The sequence below is a fragment of the Grammomys surdaster genome, unplaced genomic scaffold, assembly GCF_004785775.1.
Source record: "Grammomys surdaster isolate TR1022 unplaced genomic scaffold, NIH_TR_1.0 134, whole genome shotgun sequence".
Lineage (NCBI taxonomy): Eukaryota > Metazoa > Chordata > Mammalia > Rodentia > Muridae > Grammomys > Grammomys surdaster.
In genome coordinates, this window is record NW_021604592.1 from 8011219 (window position 1) to 8032040 (window position 20822).

At 41.4% G+C, this 20822-nt stretch overlaps 1 protein-coding gene across 1 annotated transcript in view; it reads left to right on the forward strand.

Annotated features, from left to right (window-relative positions):
• The window catches only part of Snd1 (staphylococcal nuclease and tudor domain containing 1), a 400943-nt gene that overhangs the window by 193206 nt on the left and 186915 nt on the right, over positions 1–20822 (forward strand). The window contains exon 13 of the mRNA XM_028762568.1: positions 18215–18325. Within this exon, the coding sequence (XP_028618401.1) occupies positions 18215–18325 (111 nt within the window). The remainder of the gene's footprint in view (positions 1–18214; positions 18326–20822) is intronic.

The window sequence follows — 20822 nt, forward strand, 5'->3', positions numbered from 1 at the left end:
TTTCCTTACTACTGAATGGCCACTTCCATTAAAAGAATTAAAGAAATGTATCTCTTGTATCCGTTTGCTCCTTTGGTTGAGACTTGGCATCATTCAGCAGTTCTTCCCTCAAGGATGTCTCAATCCTTACTTTTACTTGACCTCCTGCCATCTCGGTTTTTCTTTGGAAAAAAAAAAAAAGAAAGGAAAACTTGTCTCTTGTCCTCAGTAGGCCACTTTTGCTGAAGTTGTTTCTGCAGCTGTGGTGGCCCCTTCTCAGACAGTGGTGGTGAGTACTCCTAAGCAGCCATTTATTTCTAGACCTTTCTCAATCCTCTTCTTACCTCAGCCCCGTCTCTGTGAATCTTCATCCTGCCTCAGTTTCCTGTAGATGTTGCAGATTCCATCATACATGTTAACCAAGTCCTCTGATTCTACTTCTTACTGACATACTCAGCTGCTGCCTGGATAGCATCCTTTAGGTGCTGAAGCAGTATAGTTACAAATAAGCTTCTAGAGTCCTTCTCTTCTTCGGATGACTCCATTCCTACTCTTGGTACCACCATTCAGTCATGGATTGAGGTGTCCTCTTCATCTTCCTCTATTGTGGTCCATCATTCCCTGACGGCGAAGCCCAGGCACACTCCTCATGCTCCTCCATGCTTCCTTCCTGTGTCTGATTGCTACCTGGTGAGCTCCAGTCACACTGTCCATTCCCTCTCCCCATCTATGTTAAGCAACATAGCAGTAGATAGTAGCTTTTGGTTTCTGGTTTTGTTCTGTTTGATCCATTTTCTCTTGACTGTTGTAATTTTCTTTTTAAAACAAATCTGATTGTTATCTTCCTACTTCAGTGTCTTCATTCATCATCCCATTGCCCTTGGGATTATACACGTCTATGATCTGGCCCTGGCCTATCTGTATGTTTATATCTGTCATTTCCCTGTTTTCATCCATCATTTCTGGGCAAGCAAACAAAGCAGACAGAGACTCACTCTTTTTGGGTTGGTATGCTGTCTGTCTGGAGTCTACAGTCCACCTACCTGGTACTTGCTCATCACTCAGCTCAGTGCTGAGAAAAAAAACTGCCTGGGCACCATGGCAAACAAAACCAAACCTGGTCATTTCCTGCACATTCCCAGCACCCTGTGCTTACCTGTGATAAGGCTCAATCACAACTACCTCCCTTTTCTGATTATGTAATGCATATTTTGCTCTGTAGTGTCTTTTGAGTTAATATATGCTCAGGTGCTTTCCATGGTTCCCCATGGCTTATCTCATTATTCCTAGAGTCAGCTACGTTATACTTGAAATGAGGGCAGGCTTTGTCTTTTGTGGCATGATTTCACTTTAGTCTTGTCTGGGACCTTATCAGTGCTTCAGGTTAGTCTCCTTGGTATAATACAGTAGCAGAGTATGACTGAAAAGGTAAGCACATTTTTGTAGGTTTCTCTAATTAAAGCCAGAATTGAGTTGTGAAGTTTCTATTCCTAATGTCATCTTCAGCAGGTACCGTTTTCTTATGTACCGCTAGCATATGACATAGTCATCACTTCGATTTTGTTTTTTCTTTTCTTATTCAGTAGATTATTTAGTACATTATGTTGCCGGGCGTATCTCTTGGCACTGGACATAAAGCAGTGAATGTGATTCACAGACATCTTTTTTTTTTTTTAAGTTGACAATATTTCCAGTGGAAAAGCATATAAAGAAATAATGAAAACATATTGGTGCTAAAAAGTAACGTGGAGAAAAATGTAAAAGAGGTGTGACAGGATTGGGAAGGTAAAGTTTTCTATAGGCCATCCAGAGACATCTCAGTGACAAGACTGGACCACTGAGGACACAGGAAGTGTTAAGAAGGCAAACTGAACACCCGTTGGGGTACATGGAGACCTGGACAGCAAACGCAGATTTGTGGCTGGAGTCGGCATGCAAATCTAGGGTGGAGAAAGATCATATTGCTGAGATGGGAATTGGAAGATAGCAGGAAACGTAAATTTTATACATCATTAAATTTACTTGAATAGACTTTTGACTTCCAGTGCTTTTCTTCTATTTTTTTTTAAAGTTCAAATTCTATTGATATTTTAAAAACCTAATTTTACAGTATTACAGATGGATTAAAAGAAAGCTTTGAGAACAGTAGCTGTATATTCCTTGTGCCCTTCATTCACTTTCTGCTAGTGGCTCTGTCATATAGTATTAAAAGTAGGAATTGGATATTGATATTTATATACTTTAATGTTTTGGTGCCATTTATCATACAATCAAGTCAAAGGAGAAAATTACCAGTTATCATAAAGATCTCCCTATGTTGCCCCTTGTATTCTTTGCCCTCCCATCATTCCTGACTCTAATTTTGTTTTATATCTTCATACCTTTAATATCCTTATGTAAATGAAATAATACATTAGATATCATCTTCTAAGGTAAGCCTTTTCATTTAAGATAATGCTCTTGAAATCTGTCTAAGTCATGGCTGGCATTAGAATTTATTCCTGTTCGGCTTTTCTGATCTGTTTGTATGATTTTAGGATCTTGGACCCAAATTTTAGTTCAGATTGTCACTCATTTGCATATGTGTATGTGTGTGTGTGTCTGTCTGTCTGTCTGTCTTCATTTCAGTTTAGCCAAATAAAAGGACAGCATTTGAATTGCCTAGATCTGATTAGCAGGAAACTGATATTTTCCTAGCTATGTTGAAGTTGTCCTGCTTGTAGTCTCTCCTGTGGTCCTTAGTGTATTATCAGGCTCATAGTCATCACTTAAGAAGCATTGCATATTGCTGCTACATAAAGTTTTCAATATAAAGTAATAGGCCAAATTGCTACTTGACAAGCTGTATGTGAAGATAAGCTTGATTTTCAGCATCCTTCATGCTGAGATACGAGTAAGCATCATAGTTGACATAGTACACAGAGCTGGTACATGAACTAGGGACAACTGAACAGAATTTCAGTTCTGTTCAAGTCAGCTCTCCTCTTTGAATTCATTCCTTGAACACATTATAGCTAATGAGCTGGTCCAGTGCAGATTTAAAAAGGCTCTTAGCCAAGGTAAAACTGAGCTAGCCCAAAAGGAACCCTGAAGTCTGAGTATCTGTTTTCCTAGTGAGAGATACTGTATTATCTCCTTCCCCACGTGCACATTTTCTCTCCTCTTTATTGTGCTACAGGGTGTTTGGGTGATACAGCGTATCTTAGCAAGCAGTGCATATTAAAACGTGGAGGTGGGGATCAGTGTTTTCTCATGACTTTGCTCACAGTCTAACCTCCCGTCTTTTACCAGCACTGTGTGCACAGCAGATAGGGCCCACAGAGCCTCTAATGGGGGGCCTAAAATGAACTTTTAGTACTTCCACAATATTCTACAACCTAGGTTATGTTAAATACCCATGGAAATGATGCTGTCTGGTTATCCTTGAATGTTATTACCAGTTCTTACTTATACGATGGCTAGCTGGTCAGCGTGTATTGAAAGTATTCCATGATTGTTGATCAGTAAATCCTAGTTCATGTTGGAAAAAATCTAAACAATATGCGAGCTAGAACATGTTTTATAGACTTTCTCATCTTAGGGGTGTGGGAACTGGCACCAGCTTAAACACACAGAGCCAGAGTAAATGGGTGTAAGAGCCCCTAGATCTTTTGTGCTTCACTGATGACCTCAGAGGCCCAAGAAGGTAGAGAGCCTAACCAGGCTTTCTGTGGAAGACAATCGTCCCTGCTCTGTGGCTTGTCTTTTATCAGAATGATAGACCACTTTTATTCCTGAAATTCCTGTTTCACCATATGCAACAGTTCCTTTATGTTCTCTACGAGTGTCTATATGAGACTGCCCTTTAAAAGCAGTCTGCCACACTGTAAAATGTCTTTAAGAAAGTTGGTTTCTTGCAACTTTAGAAAAAAGTGAAATAAGGAAAGCTGCAATCCATTATCTTTTCAGTGCCCACAGCTATGGAACGGTTTAACTGGTAAGGAGTATGTGGCTTGCAATTTGTTTATGCATTCAGAGTGAGTGTAGTTGGGTGTAATTTGTGTTTATAAATGTCCCAGCAACAGATCTTCACATTTGCCATATTCATTCCTTCTTATAGACTCTTGTAACTGACATGCTGCCTAAATATAGCAGGCTTTCTTTTTAACCTTAAGATAGTCCCCTTCCATGAACAGGTTAACACGTTGTTCATGGATGTGGCTGCGCTGCACTTAAACTGTTTACCTTTGACTTAGTGTCTCAGAGCTGTCTTCCTTTCTTGTTGTTTTCCATTTGCTTTTCCTTAGCAGAGTGGCTGGAGCTATTGAGTTGCAGGATGGTTGAGAACCCACAAAGCATTTCTCATTTAGGTGGAGAACACACCATGAGGAATACTGAGGTGACAGAACAGCAGAATCCCTCCTTCTACTCTAAGAAGGCTAAAGATTAAGTGCCGTCCAGCTACCTGTCCTGGACCATACCACTGCAGCAGGAATTGGGGATTATTGGAGCAGACATAGCACTCCTGGGCCTTGCAGATGTCACTTGCCTTTGACATCTTAAAGGAAAGTGTGGTCCGAGTACTTAGTTACGTGGTTAGTTTTACTAAGTCAGTGGTTCTGAGCCTTCCTAATGCTATGATTCTTTAATACAGTTTCTTATGATATACTGACCCCCGACCATAAAATTATTTTCATTGCTACTCCATAATGGTAATTTTGCTACTATTACAAATCATAACATGTGTTTTCAAGTGGTCTTATGTGACACACACACCTCTCCCTTCAAAGGGGTTGAGAGCTACTATCTTAAAGCTTGAGCCGTGAGGTCTCAAACACTACTTACTCTGTAGCTCAAGTGGACCCAGTACTTGTCATCTTTCTGAATCAGCCCCTTAAGTGGCAAGTATCTGTCATGGTCTTTGCCACCAGGCTTGGCAAGATCTTTTGTTTTAAACTCTCATGAGTGAGTCTTTATGATGTCAGAGTTGTTAAATCTATTAAGATGATTTTGGACGCAAAGAACCTCTGACTGTTCTACTAAGGGAGTCACTGGTGTGAGAGAATTATGGAAAGATAGAACTAAGTGGATGGGAACATCACAATGCCGAGATGCAGGAAGCATTAATTATGATTGCTTTAATTAGAAGTAGCCTGCCCTAAACACCATTACCAACTTCACTGGATACTGCTTCAAGAGTAAGATACCATTGTAAAATTCTAACTGTCCTGTCAACCTGCCAGTGTCAGAATTACTTACCTACCAGGGATGAGAGCAAGGGTGTGCACTCATGTGCACGTGATGTGGAGCTTTACTGCATCCTATTAGGACTATGGCAGTGAGCTGTGTGTAAGGAAGATGGCATTTGGTAGCTTTCAGGCACACATTTCTATGCCATATTGTACACAAGTAGTTTAATGACCTGTCAAGAGTGAGGTGGTGATCAGCAAAAGGGTGAGCCTGGGGTGAGACTGAGTCTCCATGGTCACTATGTGAGGGAAGGCAAGAGTGTTTTCCCCTCATCCGTAAGTCCAAACTCATCACACTCTGTTTTTTTCTTCCTTTTCTTTAAAGCAATCCCAACTGCTTATGCCTTCTGAGCACGTGCTCTATCAATAAGGTACACTCCCAGCATCAACAAGGTGATGTCTTGTGAAATACTATTTCTCAAAGGATAGAAGGGCAGAGAAAGAGATGAAGAAAATGTTGCTCTGTTTCCAGTGAATGTTTCTGCTTTGTGTTGGAATATATATTGAGGGGAAAGAGAAGACACTGGTCATTTTCAAGTCATTCATTTCTCAAATAGACCCACTGAATCTCTAGTTGGCAAACTGTTTGATTAAATGTCTAATGTGTTTTTTAGCAAGCTTATTAGTATTAGAGTGGTCAAACTTGTAATCTAATATGAATAGATTATTTTTGATGTGCTGATATATTTTTAATTCATTAAAGGCATCTTAGATAATTCATGACCACATTATATCTATTCCCGTTTTATAGAATTTTTAAAGGACAGCAGTATAATAAAAGGAAATGGTTTGAGATTCGGAGGGCTCTTAGGTGCCTATTGTGATGGTGTCTGTCTCTGTTTTCCCTTAAACAGCTTGCTTACAATTTATCTCTGGATCTGTCTTCATCTCTGTATGGAAGCATTTGGATTAGTTTATCTCTGTGGACTCTTTTTGCTCAAAAATTCTATGACTCAGTCAGTTATTACTTTGTTTTTATCTGACAGCCCACAGAACCCCCTGGGAACTCAGTGAGTGAAATCAGTCTGTTAGCCAATAAATATTTATTGAGTGCCTACTAAGTGTGTGACTCTTCATAGACCAGGAGGGAATACAGTCTAGGTGCATGACAAGATATGTACAGAAAGGAAGACAATAATATAGAGCAACAACAGATACCTGCTAATTGTGTGTGCCACCACAGAGCACAATGGGTGGGTGCCAGGTCTGGTAGCAGCCAAGAAGTGCACTGCATAGGTGAGCACAGTAAAGCTAGAAGGGGCTTCCTGAGGAAGGGCTAGAGAGGTCTCCGTGGCTGTGCTACAGTGATACTCTCTTGCTTGTCATGTGACACTGCTTAGTGAGAAAGACACTAGATTTAGAATGGGAAAACTTGACTTCTGGTTGCAGCTCTGCCACTTACAGTAGGATATCATGCTGCAAATCTGAAAGGATTTACTCTTTGGGGAAACAAAAGGCACATCTGCCTCTGTATTGATAGAAAGATTAGGTAAGATATTGTTGTTAAAGTGACAGTCCTTTAGTAGCCCCCACAGATGTCTGCCACAGCTACAACAATCTTTCAGTGACTGTAAGTAAGCTGTGCCATCAGACACTGATAGATGAGCTGTTGGATGAGGCCGAATCTCTGTCTTACTAAAATACTGCCTTTCTACCCGCAGCCTTTTGGGTATGCCATGACTCTTGCTCATCAGAGGTGCCGTAGGTTTCAAGTGTTGATCAAATGAGATAACAAGTTTAAAGTATTTAGAAAAGGGTTCAATAAAGATCAGTCTTCCGAGCCTCCCCTAATCACTTATCTTCTCTCCTTTTCTGTCTCTTCTCTGCTCCTCTCCCTCCTTCCGCCTTCCCAACATCGTTTCAGACATAGGAAGTTCACATTCGTCTCTATATTGAAATCTTCCAAGCATGTGTTCTGTGGGGTTGGGGCTGGTGAGTGGGGGAATGAGGACTGCTTGTCATCTGAGTGGTTTGAAATGATTGAGCTGACAGTGGTAAGGATTGGTATGCACTGTAAGAAAAACAGGTAGGGGATGCTGTATAGACCATTGAAGAGACAGTGGAGCACTCAGCAGGAGTGGGGAGGGAGGAGAAAGAAAGAAAGCATTCTTTAGAGAAAGAAAGCATGGAGGTTTGAGTCCTGCCTGGATGTTCTTCTGCAATCAGCAATGGCAGGCCTGTGGGACTGCAGGACGGAGGAGGTGATTGGTACAATTCAGCAAAATTTTTAATCTAGGAAACTGCATTTTATTTTTGAAATGCTGAGTTTTATGTGAGGATGAATCACACAAATTCACATGTCCTGCAAATAGTTGGAAATGTGAATGCATGGCATATTTAGCTATGAGTAGACTGATTTGGCTGGGTTGGAAGCACGTGTTTGTTAGACCAGTTCCTTTTTTTTTTTTAATCTAGATCTAGGGGTTAGTGAGATGGCTCAGCCATTAACAGCATTTGCTACTCTTCCAGAGGATCCCCAGTTCTGTTTCCACCGCCTACTTCAAGAGGCTCACAAACACCTATAATCTAGCTCCAAGGAGATCTGAGGCCTCTGACCTGTGCAGGCCCCACCATCACATGCACATACCCATACACAGGCACACACATGGACACATAATAATTTTAAAAGTCTACATATAGTAAATTTTGCTCTTGTCATTTATGAGATACCTGTTTGTCTCCAAAGAGAAGCCATTTCTTCCATAGAATAACTTTCGGTGGTCACTATCAGATTCTCTGTCATGGACGAAGATTCAAACAAGCCCATGCTTTGTTATTCCTTCGTTTTATTTTGCTTGACTGGGATAGTTGGAGATTGGGGGAGAATGCTAACTGTGTAAGATGGGTGGTATCTGTGTTACTGCTATGTATTTAATATGCTCCTCATTCCTCAGTAGCCTCACCTCCTCAGGTATTTGGTCACCTTGGAAGTGCCCTGGTATTTGGAGGGAAACTGGCATAATGAGCAGAATGCTAGTTATACTTGTCTCATAAAGCAGTAACCATGATATTGCTGAATACATGAGACTATCAAATAAGAAGTGGCGATAAGAGTACAGCACTGCAGAAATCCTGGGGCAGAATAAAATTGTCTGTTTACTGAGCAGACCTATCTGGTATTGTGCTTCCTTCCCTCCTTTGCTAAAGCATCTTGAGCCTTATTTCCAGGACTATACCCTCTACTAGCCAGATCTATGATGTGGCCTTAGGAGTTTCATTCTACGGCTCCCAGTCATAGTTTTTTAGTCTTGCTTTCCCCCTTCAGTTCTTCTTTCAGGAGATCAACACTGCGGTAGGAGAACATGAATAGAACAGGTATCTATGTGGTTCAGAGATACCTGTTGGCATAGAGGTTAGCTATTTGGCAGGCAAATGTGAAGGAACATCTCCTCATTACTCAGTGTTTAAAAGCCAGGACCCTGGATCTCTTTGATTTTACTTTTTTTCACCCCAGTGTGAAGAGTGCTGTTGGAGTTCAGTGGAGCATGGCCTCTGAGGCTGTGGGCATTGATTAGTGCTCAAATGTAAGCCTAGTTTTTAAGTCTAATCGTTATTAAGTGATTAATAATGACATTTCAGTAGCTGTGCTGTAGCAGGTCAGTGGTTCATGGAGCATCTTTTCCTCCTCTTTTCCATCTTGCACTTCCTACCTTCATTCACAAAGTATCCAGCAGTCCTGTTTATGGGTAGCCTTTGGTTTCTAACTGTTGCGTTCCTAAAGTCAGACTGAGTCTTCATGGTTCTGAATTCTTCATGCTTCTCTTTCCCTTCTTGTGATCTTTTCCTGTTGCTGTGAAGTTTATAGAACAGAAAAAATACTAGGTGTTTGAAAGGTGGGTATTCTTTTATTACAGTTACATTCCAGCTTTATTGTTCTAACTTTCCCAGATGTTTTGCTGGTTTGCAAGTGCACTGTATCTCCCCACTCCCACCCCCAGGAAAAGTGATTTTTGATATAGTAACACACATAATCACTGCTCCTAGGAGTTTTCCTTTTTTCTTTGTTGATTGGTTTACTTCTTTTTGGTTTGTTTGTTTGTTTGTTTGTTTAACGATAAACAACAGTTTATTGCTCCCCCTCCCTTCTTGAGATGGGCTTTCAAAGTGCAGGTCTTGCTGGCCTGGAGCATGCTGGTCTCCTCCTCCTGCCACTCTCTCCTGAGTGCTGGTATTACAGGTAAGCCTCACACACCTGGCCATGATAATGGCATTTGAATTGCTAGGTTACAGTGGATATATACCTTTATAGCCCTTGGCAGTGAAGACAAGCTCTTGCTCTATAGTCCCTGCTGGCCTCAAACTTAGAATTGGCTTGGCCTCCAAGTGCTGTGATTATAAGCCTGGCCACTGGGCCCAGGAGTTCTATTATCACACTGGCCTGTTCATGCATTGAGGTGTTTGAGATCAGGCTCTTTACTGGTTGTCAAAGAACCTCCAGTGTGGATGCTTTGCCGCAGGCCTCCTTATACCTTAATTCTGCCCTTAATAGTTTATGATTTCCCTTCTACATCACCTGACCTCATTACTAAAGCTGACGAGGGACACAGAAGCATTTGAATCTTCTATTTTGTTTTCAGTTTGTATGTGAATGCTGAGAGAGTCACCTAACACTGCCAAGAGATCTCTGACTGTCCTGATAATACTTATTAAATAGAAAAGGTTTAAAAATCAAATTGAATCAATTTTAGAACCAGGTAAGTTTAAGGGGAAGTTTTTTTAAAAGGTAGGTAAGACGGAGCTAGAGAATTTAGAAAATCTATAAAAGATGTGTACCACCTCAAGTGTTTCCAATTAGTGATGCTTCAGAAACAAATACCCTGTCTGAACATGCTGCTGGGTTGTGTGAGAAGTGTTTGGCTGTCTGGGTAGGAAAAGGGTAAAGCTAGGGACCCATTCAGCCAGTAGAGACTAGGAGACCAAAGACATTGTTATAGAAATGTGCAATGTGAAAGGTGAGCCTGTTAGCTTTTAAAAGCTATCTATCACTTTGTGGGATTTCTCCTCGTTTGAGGTCTGGTTGGAAAATATTCAGTAAGATTTTCTTCTTCCTTGCCCATTGTCTCTCTCATTCTGTCTTGTGCAGAATTTTTGTTCTTACCCTTTATAGACACATTTTTTTTCTAGCTCTGAGAAGCCAAGTCTGTCACCAGCCTGAAGTGCTGGGTTCCTGCCTCTAAGAATATGAGTGCTAGAGGTCTTAGTGTGAGCAGAAGATCTTTATGGAGCCTGCTTTGAGGAACTGTGAGCCATTAAGCATTTGGAATAGTAGCAAAATTGACCTTCATAACCAACACTGTGGGACTTAGGATAGCCATGGAAGGACATCTCTGGTCATGTTTATGAGGACGCTTCCAGAAAGGTTTGACAGATGGAAAGACTCACAAATGTGGACAATACCCTGGGGCTGAGTGAAACGGAGAAAGCGAGCTGAGCAGCAGTGCTCTCTGCTCCATGACTCTGGGATGCATTGTGACCAGCTACCTCACCCTCTGCTGCTCTGACTTTCCTACCACAGAGGCCTAAGTAACCTCACACTGTCAGCCTGAAGTAGCTGTTGTCCAGTATTTTCTCATGGCCTCAAGAAAAATAACTGATATGGACAGAAAGCCCACATCCTCCATATGTTCTGAAGAATCTTCTGATCTATGTATTCGTTGAGTCTTTCATTGAATTTCTTTATTGAACCTTTGCTTTCCTACTGCCTCAATTGAGTTGTAAAGACAGACATAAGCTCTATAGATTCTGGTGTCCATCGGCTCCACTGTAGCATTTGTCTGAACTGCTGATGAGAAAGAAGTGAGATCGGCCATTTGAATGGAGTTCTGGGGCCTCTAGGCCAGTGCTTGTAAGAATGCCCAAACTTGAAGCAAAAGTACAGCCAGTGTACAAAAAGGAAGTAGCAGCATTATACTGTTGTAGCCTTTGGGAATTGTAGGTGATAGAAGACTAAGCTGTATGCCTCACATTGCACAATATACAAACATGTAATGCATGTTGTCCATGGCATTTGACCTTCAAGTCTTGAAATTATTGTAAAGTTGTGTGGTGAGTGTGAAAATGCATACATATACTTGAGATGCATTTCTTCCCACAGATGAGGTGACTGTGCTGAATATACTGAGCTTTTAATTACCATTCCTTCCTTTCCTTTAAGGTTCACTAAGATGCATTGCAAAAGCATTTTTTTGTAGGTTTGCTTTATTTTAAATATGTGCCCACTTGTGTTTGCCTTAAGGAAAATATTCTCTTTTTGTAATCTCCATGGGCACCTCAGTGACTGATAAAATGCAGATGGTTCTTAGTGGAAAAATGTTAAGCTCAAAGGACCTTGATTAAAATCTGGGAGCCTGGAGCCCTGTGCTATCTGTTATCCTTTTCAGATGGAGAGTGGAGGGGGTTAGCCTGTAGAGGTGTGAGCTATTATTATTCCCCTGCCTGCTCTGAAGGTCTATATCCATTTAGCCCAGCTTCTATTTTTCATGTTACGTATTTTAGCTAGCTCTACTTCTAGGCACCAAATCATGGAAGTCACAGTGTGAGTGAGGGAAGTATTGTCCCTGTTGTGTATGCATGAGCTTTGACTGTGTTGATAGCTGGACTTCTAAATGTGTCATGTCTAATCAGTTAACTCATGAAGTAAGAACATTCTTGAGAAACAGTCTTTTCATAATTTAGCTCTGAAAAGTTAGTCTGGTTGGTGTTTGTAGACAAATGGAAGAAATTTCATCTGAAGATACATAGAACTCAGAGGAGGCATATTTGCTCTGGGAATAGCCAGACTTGAAGTATCAAGGCCCAGGAGGAGGTTATAGAATTTGCACAGGGCAGAATCTGTGGCAGAAGCACACATCCATGTAGGAATGTGGGTCAGAGGCAAAGCCTTTGTGCCTAACAGCAACTCAGGAGGAAGTGACAGCAGTGATACAGCTTGGTTCTAGTTGGGCATATGGACCCTGTAGGGAAGCACACTAAGCACACCTTTTACTTAGATGAGGAGAGTTAAAGTATGGAAAGGAGGAACACTGTGCAGGGACTGTGTTACATCCTGCTGTTTTGGTAAGCTTCCCCAAGAAGCAGATGCCAAGAAGGACCACACTTTCGAGAAACTAGAATTTCTTCTGAAGGAGAATGGGAAGGAAGCTGTGAGAGGCTATGGGACCAGGATCAAACACTTCCTGGGAGGAAAAGGAAGAGGGTTGGACAAGGGGAGTCCAAACTGTGGGACAGCAGTAAGGAGAGTTTTTTCAAGTCTGGTAGTGACTCTGCTGTGGTTTGAATGTATCTTTCTAAATTTGCTTATTGGGAATCTGTTTTCCAGCACACCATTTTTGCTAAAGAGGGCCTAATAAGAGGTGATCGAATCATGAAGACAGAGCCTTTGTGACTAGATTAATAGTTTTCTCGGAACCGGTTAGTTTTCAACAGAATGGGTTCTTTAAAAGTGATTGTTTGGTGTTCTGATTTCAGCATAAAGTACCTAGACAGACACAAGCACCACAGTCTTAGGCTTCTTAGCATCCAGGACTGGGAGCCAAATAACTGTCTTTTCTTTGTAAATTGTTCTGTCTTAGGCATTCTCTTATAGCTGAAGTTCTCAAGTTCAAATTAAATGTTGGAGGCGTCCCATATCTCTCAGTACTGGAGGTGCCCTAATGTCTCTGCTGGGTTGTTATTGCCTAGTAGCAGCTGATGGGAAACATAGCCTGGGCTTTAAAAACAAAACAAAATAAACAGTGATGGCTTTTAGGACACAGTAGTTGTGCTGTCAGTCAATTTGCTTCCTATGGTCAGAGATCCATGTTGCTTTCATGTCTGTCACATATGGTTTTCAATAAATTTATGTAGAAATAATAGGTTATAAGTGTGGACTTCCTAGATAAATGCTAATTCCAGAGCTAGGGAAAATGTACAAAATAAGCCTGAAACATGTCCTACTAGAAGAAAGGAAATGCTCAGCACTAATGGGGTCCTGTCCAAAGGGATTGAAGCCAGCATGTCTGTATTTCCAAGTTGGGGACAATTTAACACCAAAACAAAGAACAGTAGCAGCAGATTTAAAGTGTATAAAATGTGATCCTGTGAGTTGACACTATCAGAACCAACTCAGTGAATAACTTGGGAGTCTGATGAGGGATAAAATTATATAGTTCACAGTGCTTCTTCACAAACTGCCTATTAATACAGAAAGGAAGAGTACCTTACAGTAGAGACTCTTGCAGATACTATTCTAACCAAGTGATCAAATACAACATCACTGCTGTGTTATCTACACTACTTGTCTCATTAAAAGGGAACAGACGAGACAAAACAACTGGCCTATATCTCCTTTAAAAATCTTGATTCTACTGGGCATGGTGGCACAAGCCCTTAATCCTACCTCTTGGGAACAGAGGCAGGCTTGTGGATTCCAGGCTAGCCAAGGAATTCACAACAAGACGGTCTCTAAAACAAAATTCAACCTCGTGTTGTCAAAGAAAGACAGGGATGGTTCTATTAAAGAGATACAGAATCTTAACCGAGCCCCTGGTTGTGAATTATACTATATGCTACCTCCCTATTCAGTCAGCAGTTAGTGGGTTTCTTGATTTTCAAGTTGAATGTTGTGGCGTTGCCATATGTTTCCTTTCAAGTAATTATTAATTTTTGACTTATTAGGTCCTGCAAATCCTAGCAGTAGTGGGGCTGGCAATTCAGATCTGCGGACACAAAGCTACAACATACTTCTCTTGGATGGTCTCATACTGTAGGCCAGGGTAGCTTCAAATACTGTCTTAGCCTGCCCAAAGGTTACAAGTGCTTCCTGTAAACTAAAACACATGAAACATAAAGGAGTATTTTAAGACACTGCATTAACATGACTTATTACAATACATTCTTAATCATTTATTTTATCATCACTATACTGTACTGTTCTACAAATTAAACTTCGTCATAGGTACATATGTGTAAGGGTAAAAAAAAAGTCAGAAACATCCAATATACCCTAAGTGTTCTTAATGTTCATGGGCAATCAGTTGTAGGGAAGTGTACCCCACAAACCATATCAAAATCCATAGAATCCTGAGCCAAGTCCCTCACATAAAATGACATAGTATTTGCATATTTCTTATGCATATCCTGCCAAATACTTGAAATTTCCCCAGATTACTTATACTATTAATTAATGAATCCAGGGCAAATACTGCTAAGTCATTGTTTAGAGAATAATGATGAGAAAAGTGTCACTACAAGTTAAGTAACAGATGTGGAACGGTAATACAGAGGACTGGCTGCTGCTTGGCTTAGTGCTGTTTCAGGTACCCACTGGACGATCTTAGGTCATACCAGTGATCATACATGGATACCCGGGAGCTAAGACTGTAGGTCCTTTTCCTTGTAAGTATTCCATTGGGGCAGTTGTCTCTGGATTAGATGGTACTGATGTGTCTGTTCATTTCTTGTGAATGTAGGAGAATGACCTCATTTATAGGAATTCCACACCTGGGAGATGATAACAAAACAGGTCAGGCACTTGTTTCCAGATGGTTCTTCTTTGTATAGTATGTGCAACTTGTGTGGAACGTTGTGGACTTGTGAATTATACACATATATTGTGAAGCAATCCAAACAATTGTAGACAATTAACTTACTCATTAATATATTTTTCTATTATTTTCAATATTGAGGAGTAGGGAGTCAATGGGAAAGGTAGACAGAAATATACTCCAATTCTTAGAGTTTTGTGTAATTAAAATTCTATTTTTTTAATATTCTTACTCTCTTTCATGGGCTTAATGAACCTTTGTTCACATTTGTAGAATCTAGGACCTCATAGTTTGAAATTATCTTCCCGATGGAACTTAGGCTTGCTATAATATGCATGCAGTGTGGAACGGAGTGGGTGAGGAATATGCCCGTTATTGTAGACACTTTGAAAAAAACCTGCATGTGACCCCATGCCATACGTTTCTACGAATACCTGACTCTGCCTTATGACAACAGTTCATCTTTAATGTCTTTAGTTTAGCAAAGCATTTCAATCCCAGCATTAATTCTCTTTTTTACCAATACAGAGAGAGGTGATGTAATGTCAGACAGCCAAGGCTGAGTTATGTCTCTCTTTATGTGCTGATTATGAATCATCGTTGTACCAGACTTGTAATTGTGGTAGAATTACTGACACACTCAAGAAAACGACCTAATGTCATAGAATATGCTTTAACGTTTTCTCTTTATTTTCTTGGGCACCTTATTAGTGCACTCATGTTAGGTTTGAAGCCATCTTTTACTAGAACATCTACCTAGCCTTTTGTTACCAGCCAGAGTGAGACAGTCACATACGAGATCTGGACTAAGTCTACTTGTGCTCTCTTCCATTCGGTTTTCAGTTGTGGTTTCACATCATGGAAAAGAGACAGAAAAGGGAGAGAGATAGAAAGCTCGTAAAAACCTCTTGTCCTTTTTTTCTGTGCTAGGCAAACTTGGCTAGGAGAGTCCTTTTAGAATTCCAGTACTGTGTTTACAAAATGACTAGGAGATCTTCTTATGCTTAAAAGAGTATCTTAATTTCCTGGATGTTTTCAAACTAACTTGCTGTAATTTTTCCACTGAATTTTTTTTTAATTCTAAATAAGATAATTCCACCAAAAAAATTACTCTCCACCTTGTGCAAAGGGCTGTGCAGGATTCAGGGACCCTTGCTCACTCAGAGCAAGCACGTTGTCAGGCAGATCAGCAGTGAGTTAAGGGGTGCACTGTGATGGCATGATGCTTCATCACCAAGAAGAAACACACGTGACCCTCCCGTGCCTGGAATGTAGTAAATACTCGGTAATGAGGTTGTTGTGTTTCCTGTGTCTTTACTCTCCGATAGCTGAGCACTGGCAACTGTTCCTTCAGGGGAAATCTGTAATTAGGAAGAGAAGCTAAGAGCTGCAGAGCTTTAGGGGAGGGGAAAGGAAAGGAGTGAGCAGAGTGTAGAGTGAATTGGGAATCTAAGGCCTCAGGAAGTCCTGTGGCAGGCTTAAATTGGTTTGTAAACGTTTGCTGATGGGGAGGGCAAGGATGATGAGTAGGGAAGGACTGTACCCATGGTCTCTGTTGGCCTGGCAGGTACTCAGTAATTCTGGGAATTAATTTGAGTGCATTAATGGGACTGGATCATTAAATATTTGTACTGTTTTGCTTAGCAGTCACTAGATTTTCATACTGGGACTTGTTCTTATGAAAATTTCCTTACTTTCTCTGCCATTCCAGCTTTCTCCTCTAGACCTCATGCATTGACTGTAAAATGTCAATGCTCAGTAATTCAAAATGCAGTAACAAACATTTCTTTATTCTCTTGGCATTTAAAATCACCAAGACATCTCAGCCTGTCAAAAGTAGAGTTGTCTTGCAAGCCACTCCCCAGCCTTCTAGCTTGACAGCTCCTTGGTGGGTGTAGCCACTCTCCTGCCCTAGTAGGGCTCCTTGGTGACAACCTTAGTTAAAATCCTCACCATGAATCAACATCTACATCTGCTGATTTGGGGCTGTTGCTTTCTCTGTGCTGCCAAACACAACTCTGTGATAATGACAGCATTTGCCAGCACGCTTACGCAGTGACTCAGGAGACAGGGTGGCCAGCAGAGCAGCCTATTTGTGGGAGTGGATTTTAAGAAGTGCTAATTCCATGGCAGTTTGGAGATATTAATATCGTGCTGGCAGTAGATAAACAGGCAGCAGAGGGGCATATAATGAGAACACGACATCTTTCTCTCCTTTCTTTACCACCATATTTTGTGCTGCTTCTTTGAAAAGTCTGTTCTCCTGGGTTTTAGATGAATAGAATCCTTACTGGATTAAACAGATGCTGCTTAGGTGAGCTGCCACTGACCTCGTACTATTACTTACTGTGGATCACCAGTGTGCTAAGAGTTAACTGCATTCTCAAGCAGTACTAAATCACAGCATATGGCACAGTAGCCTATTGCTTACTGTACCCTCTCCCTAAAGGGCAGCATACCAGATGGTGTGAGTGGGGCCTTTGGTGTAATTATGACAGACACAAAGAAAGACATAACCACCACTCTCCCTCAATAATATCATGTCTCTTACTTTCCAAAAATTGGTATTGTTAATTTTTTTTCAGTTGGCTCTTCATATCAAAGTTCTCTTTCCAAACTGGGGAGAAACCATGAAAAGAGCAGCATTAGTCATTTGAGTGCCATTTCCCATGCACTATCCTCAGGGTAGAGATGCACACAGTCTAAAAGGGTGTGTCTCATTCTGTAGTGGGCATAGTGTGCGCAAGAGTAACTTGAAGGCAGATTCTCTCATCTGAGGTCTGTAGTCAGTTGGAGTGTTGTTGAATATAGTCCGTTGGACCAGCTGAAAACTGGTTATCTCTGGTTTTATTCCTCCTCCTTTGTTCCTGGTTTTTGGGGAGGTGGGGTTGTTTTTCTTTTCTTTCTTTTTTTCCTCCCTACCCAAATACCTTTTTTTCTGCCTTTCCTTCTCCCCAGTTCATTCCTGGCTCTTCTCCAAGCCCACTTACAGTGGAAGATCTACTGTCTGGAGCTGTGAGAAGAGAGGCATGTTGAATATCGTGTTACACCAGTGTTTGTAACACTGGCAGTACAAGTAGGCATCTTCTAGCTTTTATATAGGCTCGGAAGGAGCCTGAGAAATTTAGGTCATGCTTTTATGTGCTCATTTTTTATCTTGTGTGCGTGGTATTTTAGAGCAGACTTTTCTTGAGGGTAGTGGCTTGTTTATAACAGTCTGTAAATAGCCTGGCCTAATGTGGGCTTCTTACAGATAGTTTCTGCTGGTTTTGTGTGTGGATTGATGCAGCATCTGATGCTGCGCACAAGAAAAAGGCTGAGTTGTGGATTTTTGTTGTTCGGTTTTATTTGGACTTCAGCTTAACATCCTCAGCTTCTCCCTCCAGAAAGCATTGTGACCTCCAGGTGCTAACTGTTGTTATTTCTGTTGACTGAGCCCCATCTGTAACCCCAGTGTTAATTGACCTATCTCTTCTGTTGCAGAAATATTGCTGAGGCCCTTGTCAGCAAAGGCCTAGCCACAGTGATCAGATACCGGCAGGATGATGACCAGAGATCTTCACACTATGATGAGCTCCTGGCTGCAGAGGCCAGGTAAGTTGTGAAATTGCTAAACTTATTGGGACCCATGGCAGTACTTCCTTCTTTGTCACTGCTGTGCCTCCAGCTGAGCAGAGTACATTGGAAATAATATCCAGATAGAGTCTGGATCATTTCTCTCTTCAGCTTTTGCCAGTGGACATCAAGAAAGACATCCTTTGAAGTTTCTGCCTAACCATGATTAAGCATACTTAGGCTCCCCCAACCCCAGTCAGCAGCATATAGAATGTGACCGCCCTGTGTTGACATTGTAAAAGAAAGGAAACATGGGTGTGAGTATATCATGTCTGATAACTATGTTATGATTATCACTCCCGTTCCTGGCACTGTCAGGGAAGCCTGGCTTATGTGTGCATTGCATTTGGCTCTGTGCCTTTCAGAGGCCTCTCCTACCCCCTTCCTGACCCTCCTCTTCCCTCCTTTCACATTTATCACCTCTAGACCTTTTGTTGTGTACAAAGGAAATGAAAACATTTATTAGGAAATGAGTTTTGGTTTAAAACACTTCTGACAGCTGGCAGGAGAGCATTTGAGAAGCCCTATGACATTTTCCTTTTGTCCTTCATCCCTATGCTGGTTACCTCAATGGAAAGAAAGCATAGTACTTGGCTGGATTTCTTGCCATTGACATTCCTCCTGGCTCATATTCTGAGAGACTTTGGTCAGTGGTGCTGGTAGTCTCGTGGTTTCCCAAATTCTTGAGAAGTTGTAAGAACTGAACCAATGCAGTCCGTGTAGACTCGCAAAATATCTCCATTGTATCAGAGTGATTGCCGGGGTTTGGCTCACTCAGCTGTTCTTCGTGGATGCTACGACCTGTTAGTTCTAGAAGTTTGGTCATTGTGAGATTGTGCATTCCATTAGAGAAGGCTTCAGTTGGGCACATAGTACCTAATTTTGGTTTTACACCTTGTCACTGACATCATTTCTCTTGCTCTTTGGCCCAGAGCATTGTCATAATATCCAACATGTACCTGTAATGGTATGTCACATCCTGATTGATTGAGTACCTGTAGAGCATCACACAGAAGGTCAGTGGAGAGGTCAGCCTGTCAGGCTGGTGTGACTTTTCTGACTCTTTCTTGTAGGCTTTTCTCAGTTGTCCTGTCTAGGAATGGGTTATTACAGACCTTTGATATAATGCTTATTAGTAACCATTAAAAAACAAGGCACCCAGGCCTATTATTTCAGCATGTGGTACAAGAGAATCTTGAGTTCCAGCCTAGGCTTCACAGTGTCTTCCATGCCAGCCTTGCTGATAAGTAGAGACTCTGTCTCAAATCATAGTAATGCAGTAATGATGTGATAGAGATTCAGAATATGTATTTATCAAAGATAGATGGTCTTCTCTCCCTTCCAGTGCTATATGAATACAGTGAGTTCAACCCCGCATGATGGAAAATGCAGGTACACTTTTCTTAACACCATCCAGGCATCAACTTCACCACCAGATGGAATGAATTCACGGGGTGGGCCCATAGGCAGCTTGGTCATTCTGACTTGATGCAATTTGAAGAACAAGTGAGGCATTCACAGTGTCAGGATCACCCAGCACGAGGTGGAATGTATAACCCCTGTCTCCAGGTTTGGGTCCATCATACTGCAAAGAACCATTTAATTCTAACAGGCAAGTATGCATGGACAGACTCTGCTAAGGAGCTCAGGAAAGGGATGCCTGAGTCGGTTTTTATTACATTGTTAGAAATAGGCATAGTATGAAGATGTCGTGAGTGTTGTTTAATGAGTATGTATATATTAAGAAATTTGGAGGAGATTTGGGTTTTAGGAAGAAAACAAACCTCTTTAGTGCAGATTTTGTGCTGAAGTAATGCAACAATATGCTTGCTTGCTAAAGCAGTGAGTTGCCTTGCGTAGAGATAATTGTGTTAAGCCATTGCTTTCAGACTGATAGTGGAAAAATTGGCTTCTGGGTCCTTGCACTGTTGCTGGTGAGTAAATGGAGAGAAATTAACCACTTCCCCAGGGCCAGGAGACATGCCTAAAGGCAACACAGGCCCTGTAAAGGATTATGAGAGACAGGCAAGGTGAGCTAGAGTAGGTTTTCTTTTGGAGCACCATTGTCAGTGATCCCTGGGATGATGGCCCAAGGCCGTCTCCTAGATGCTAGCCACTAGTCAGGTGACGTGAGGGTCAAGAGAGAACAGGATTCCTGTTGGCACTAATGGTTTTATAGCTATTCAAAAAGATTTTTCATGTAGAGAAGGCTTGTTTTGCAAATGATTAAGCCAGTCTTTGTCCCTAACTATGTACCTGCTGACACTGTTTTATTTTATTTTGCCTACAGTTCACCCTTTGTCACCCATGACACTGGCTCTATGTCCCCATCCTTGCCTCTGTTACTCATGCATGGCTTGTCAGATCTCTTAGTACATGCTGCTTCTGTCCTGCATCCTGCCTGTCTGTTGCATATTACCCAAGTTTAGGGCTGTTTTCCCTGGATGGATTAGCTTTCCATTTCCACAGCAGTTGC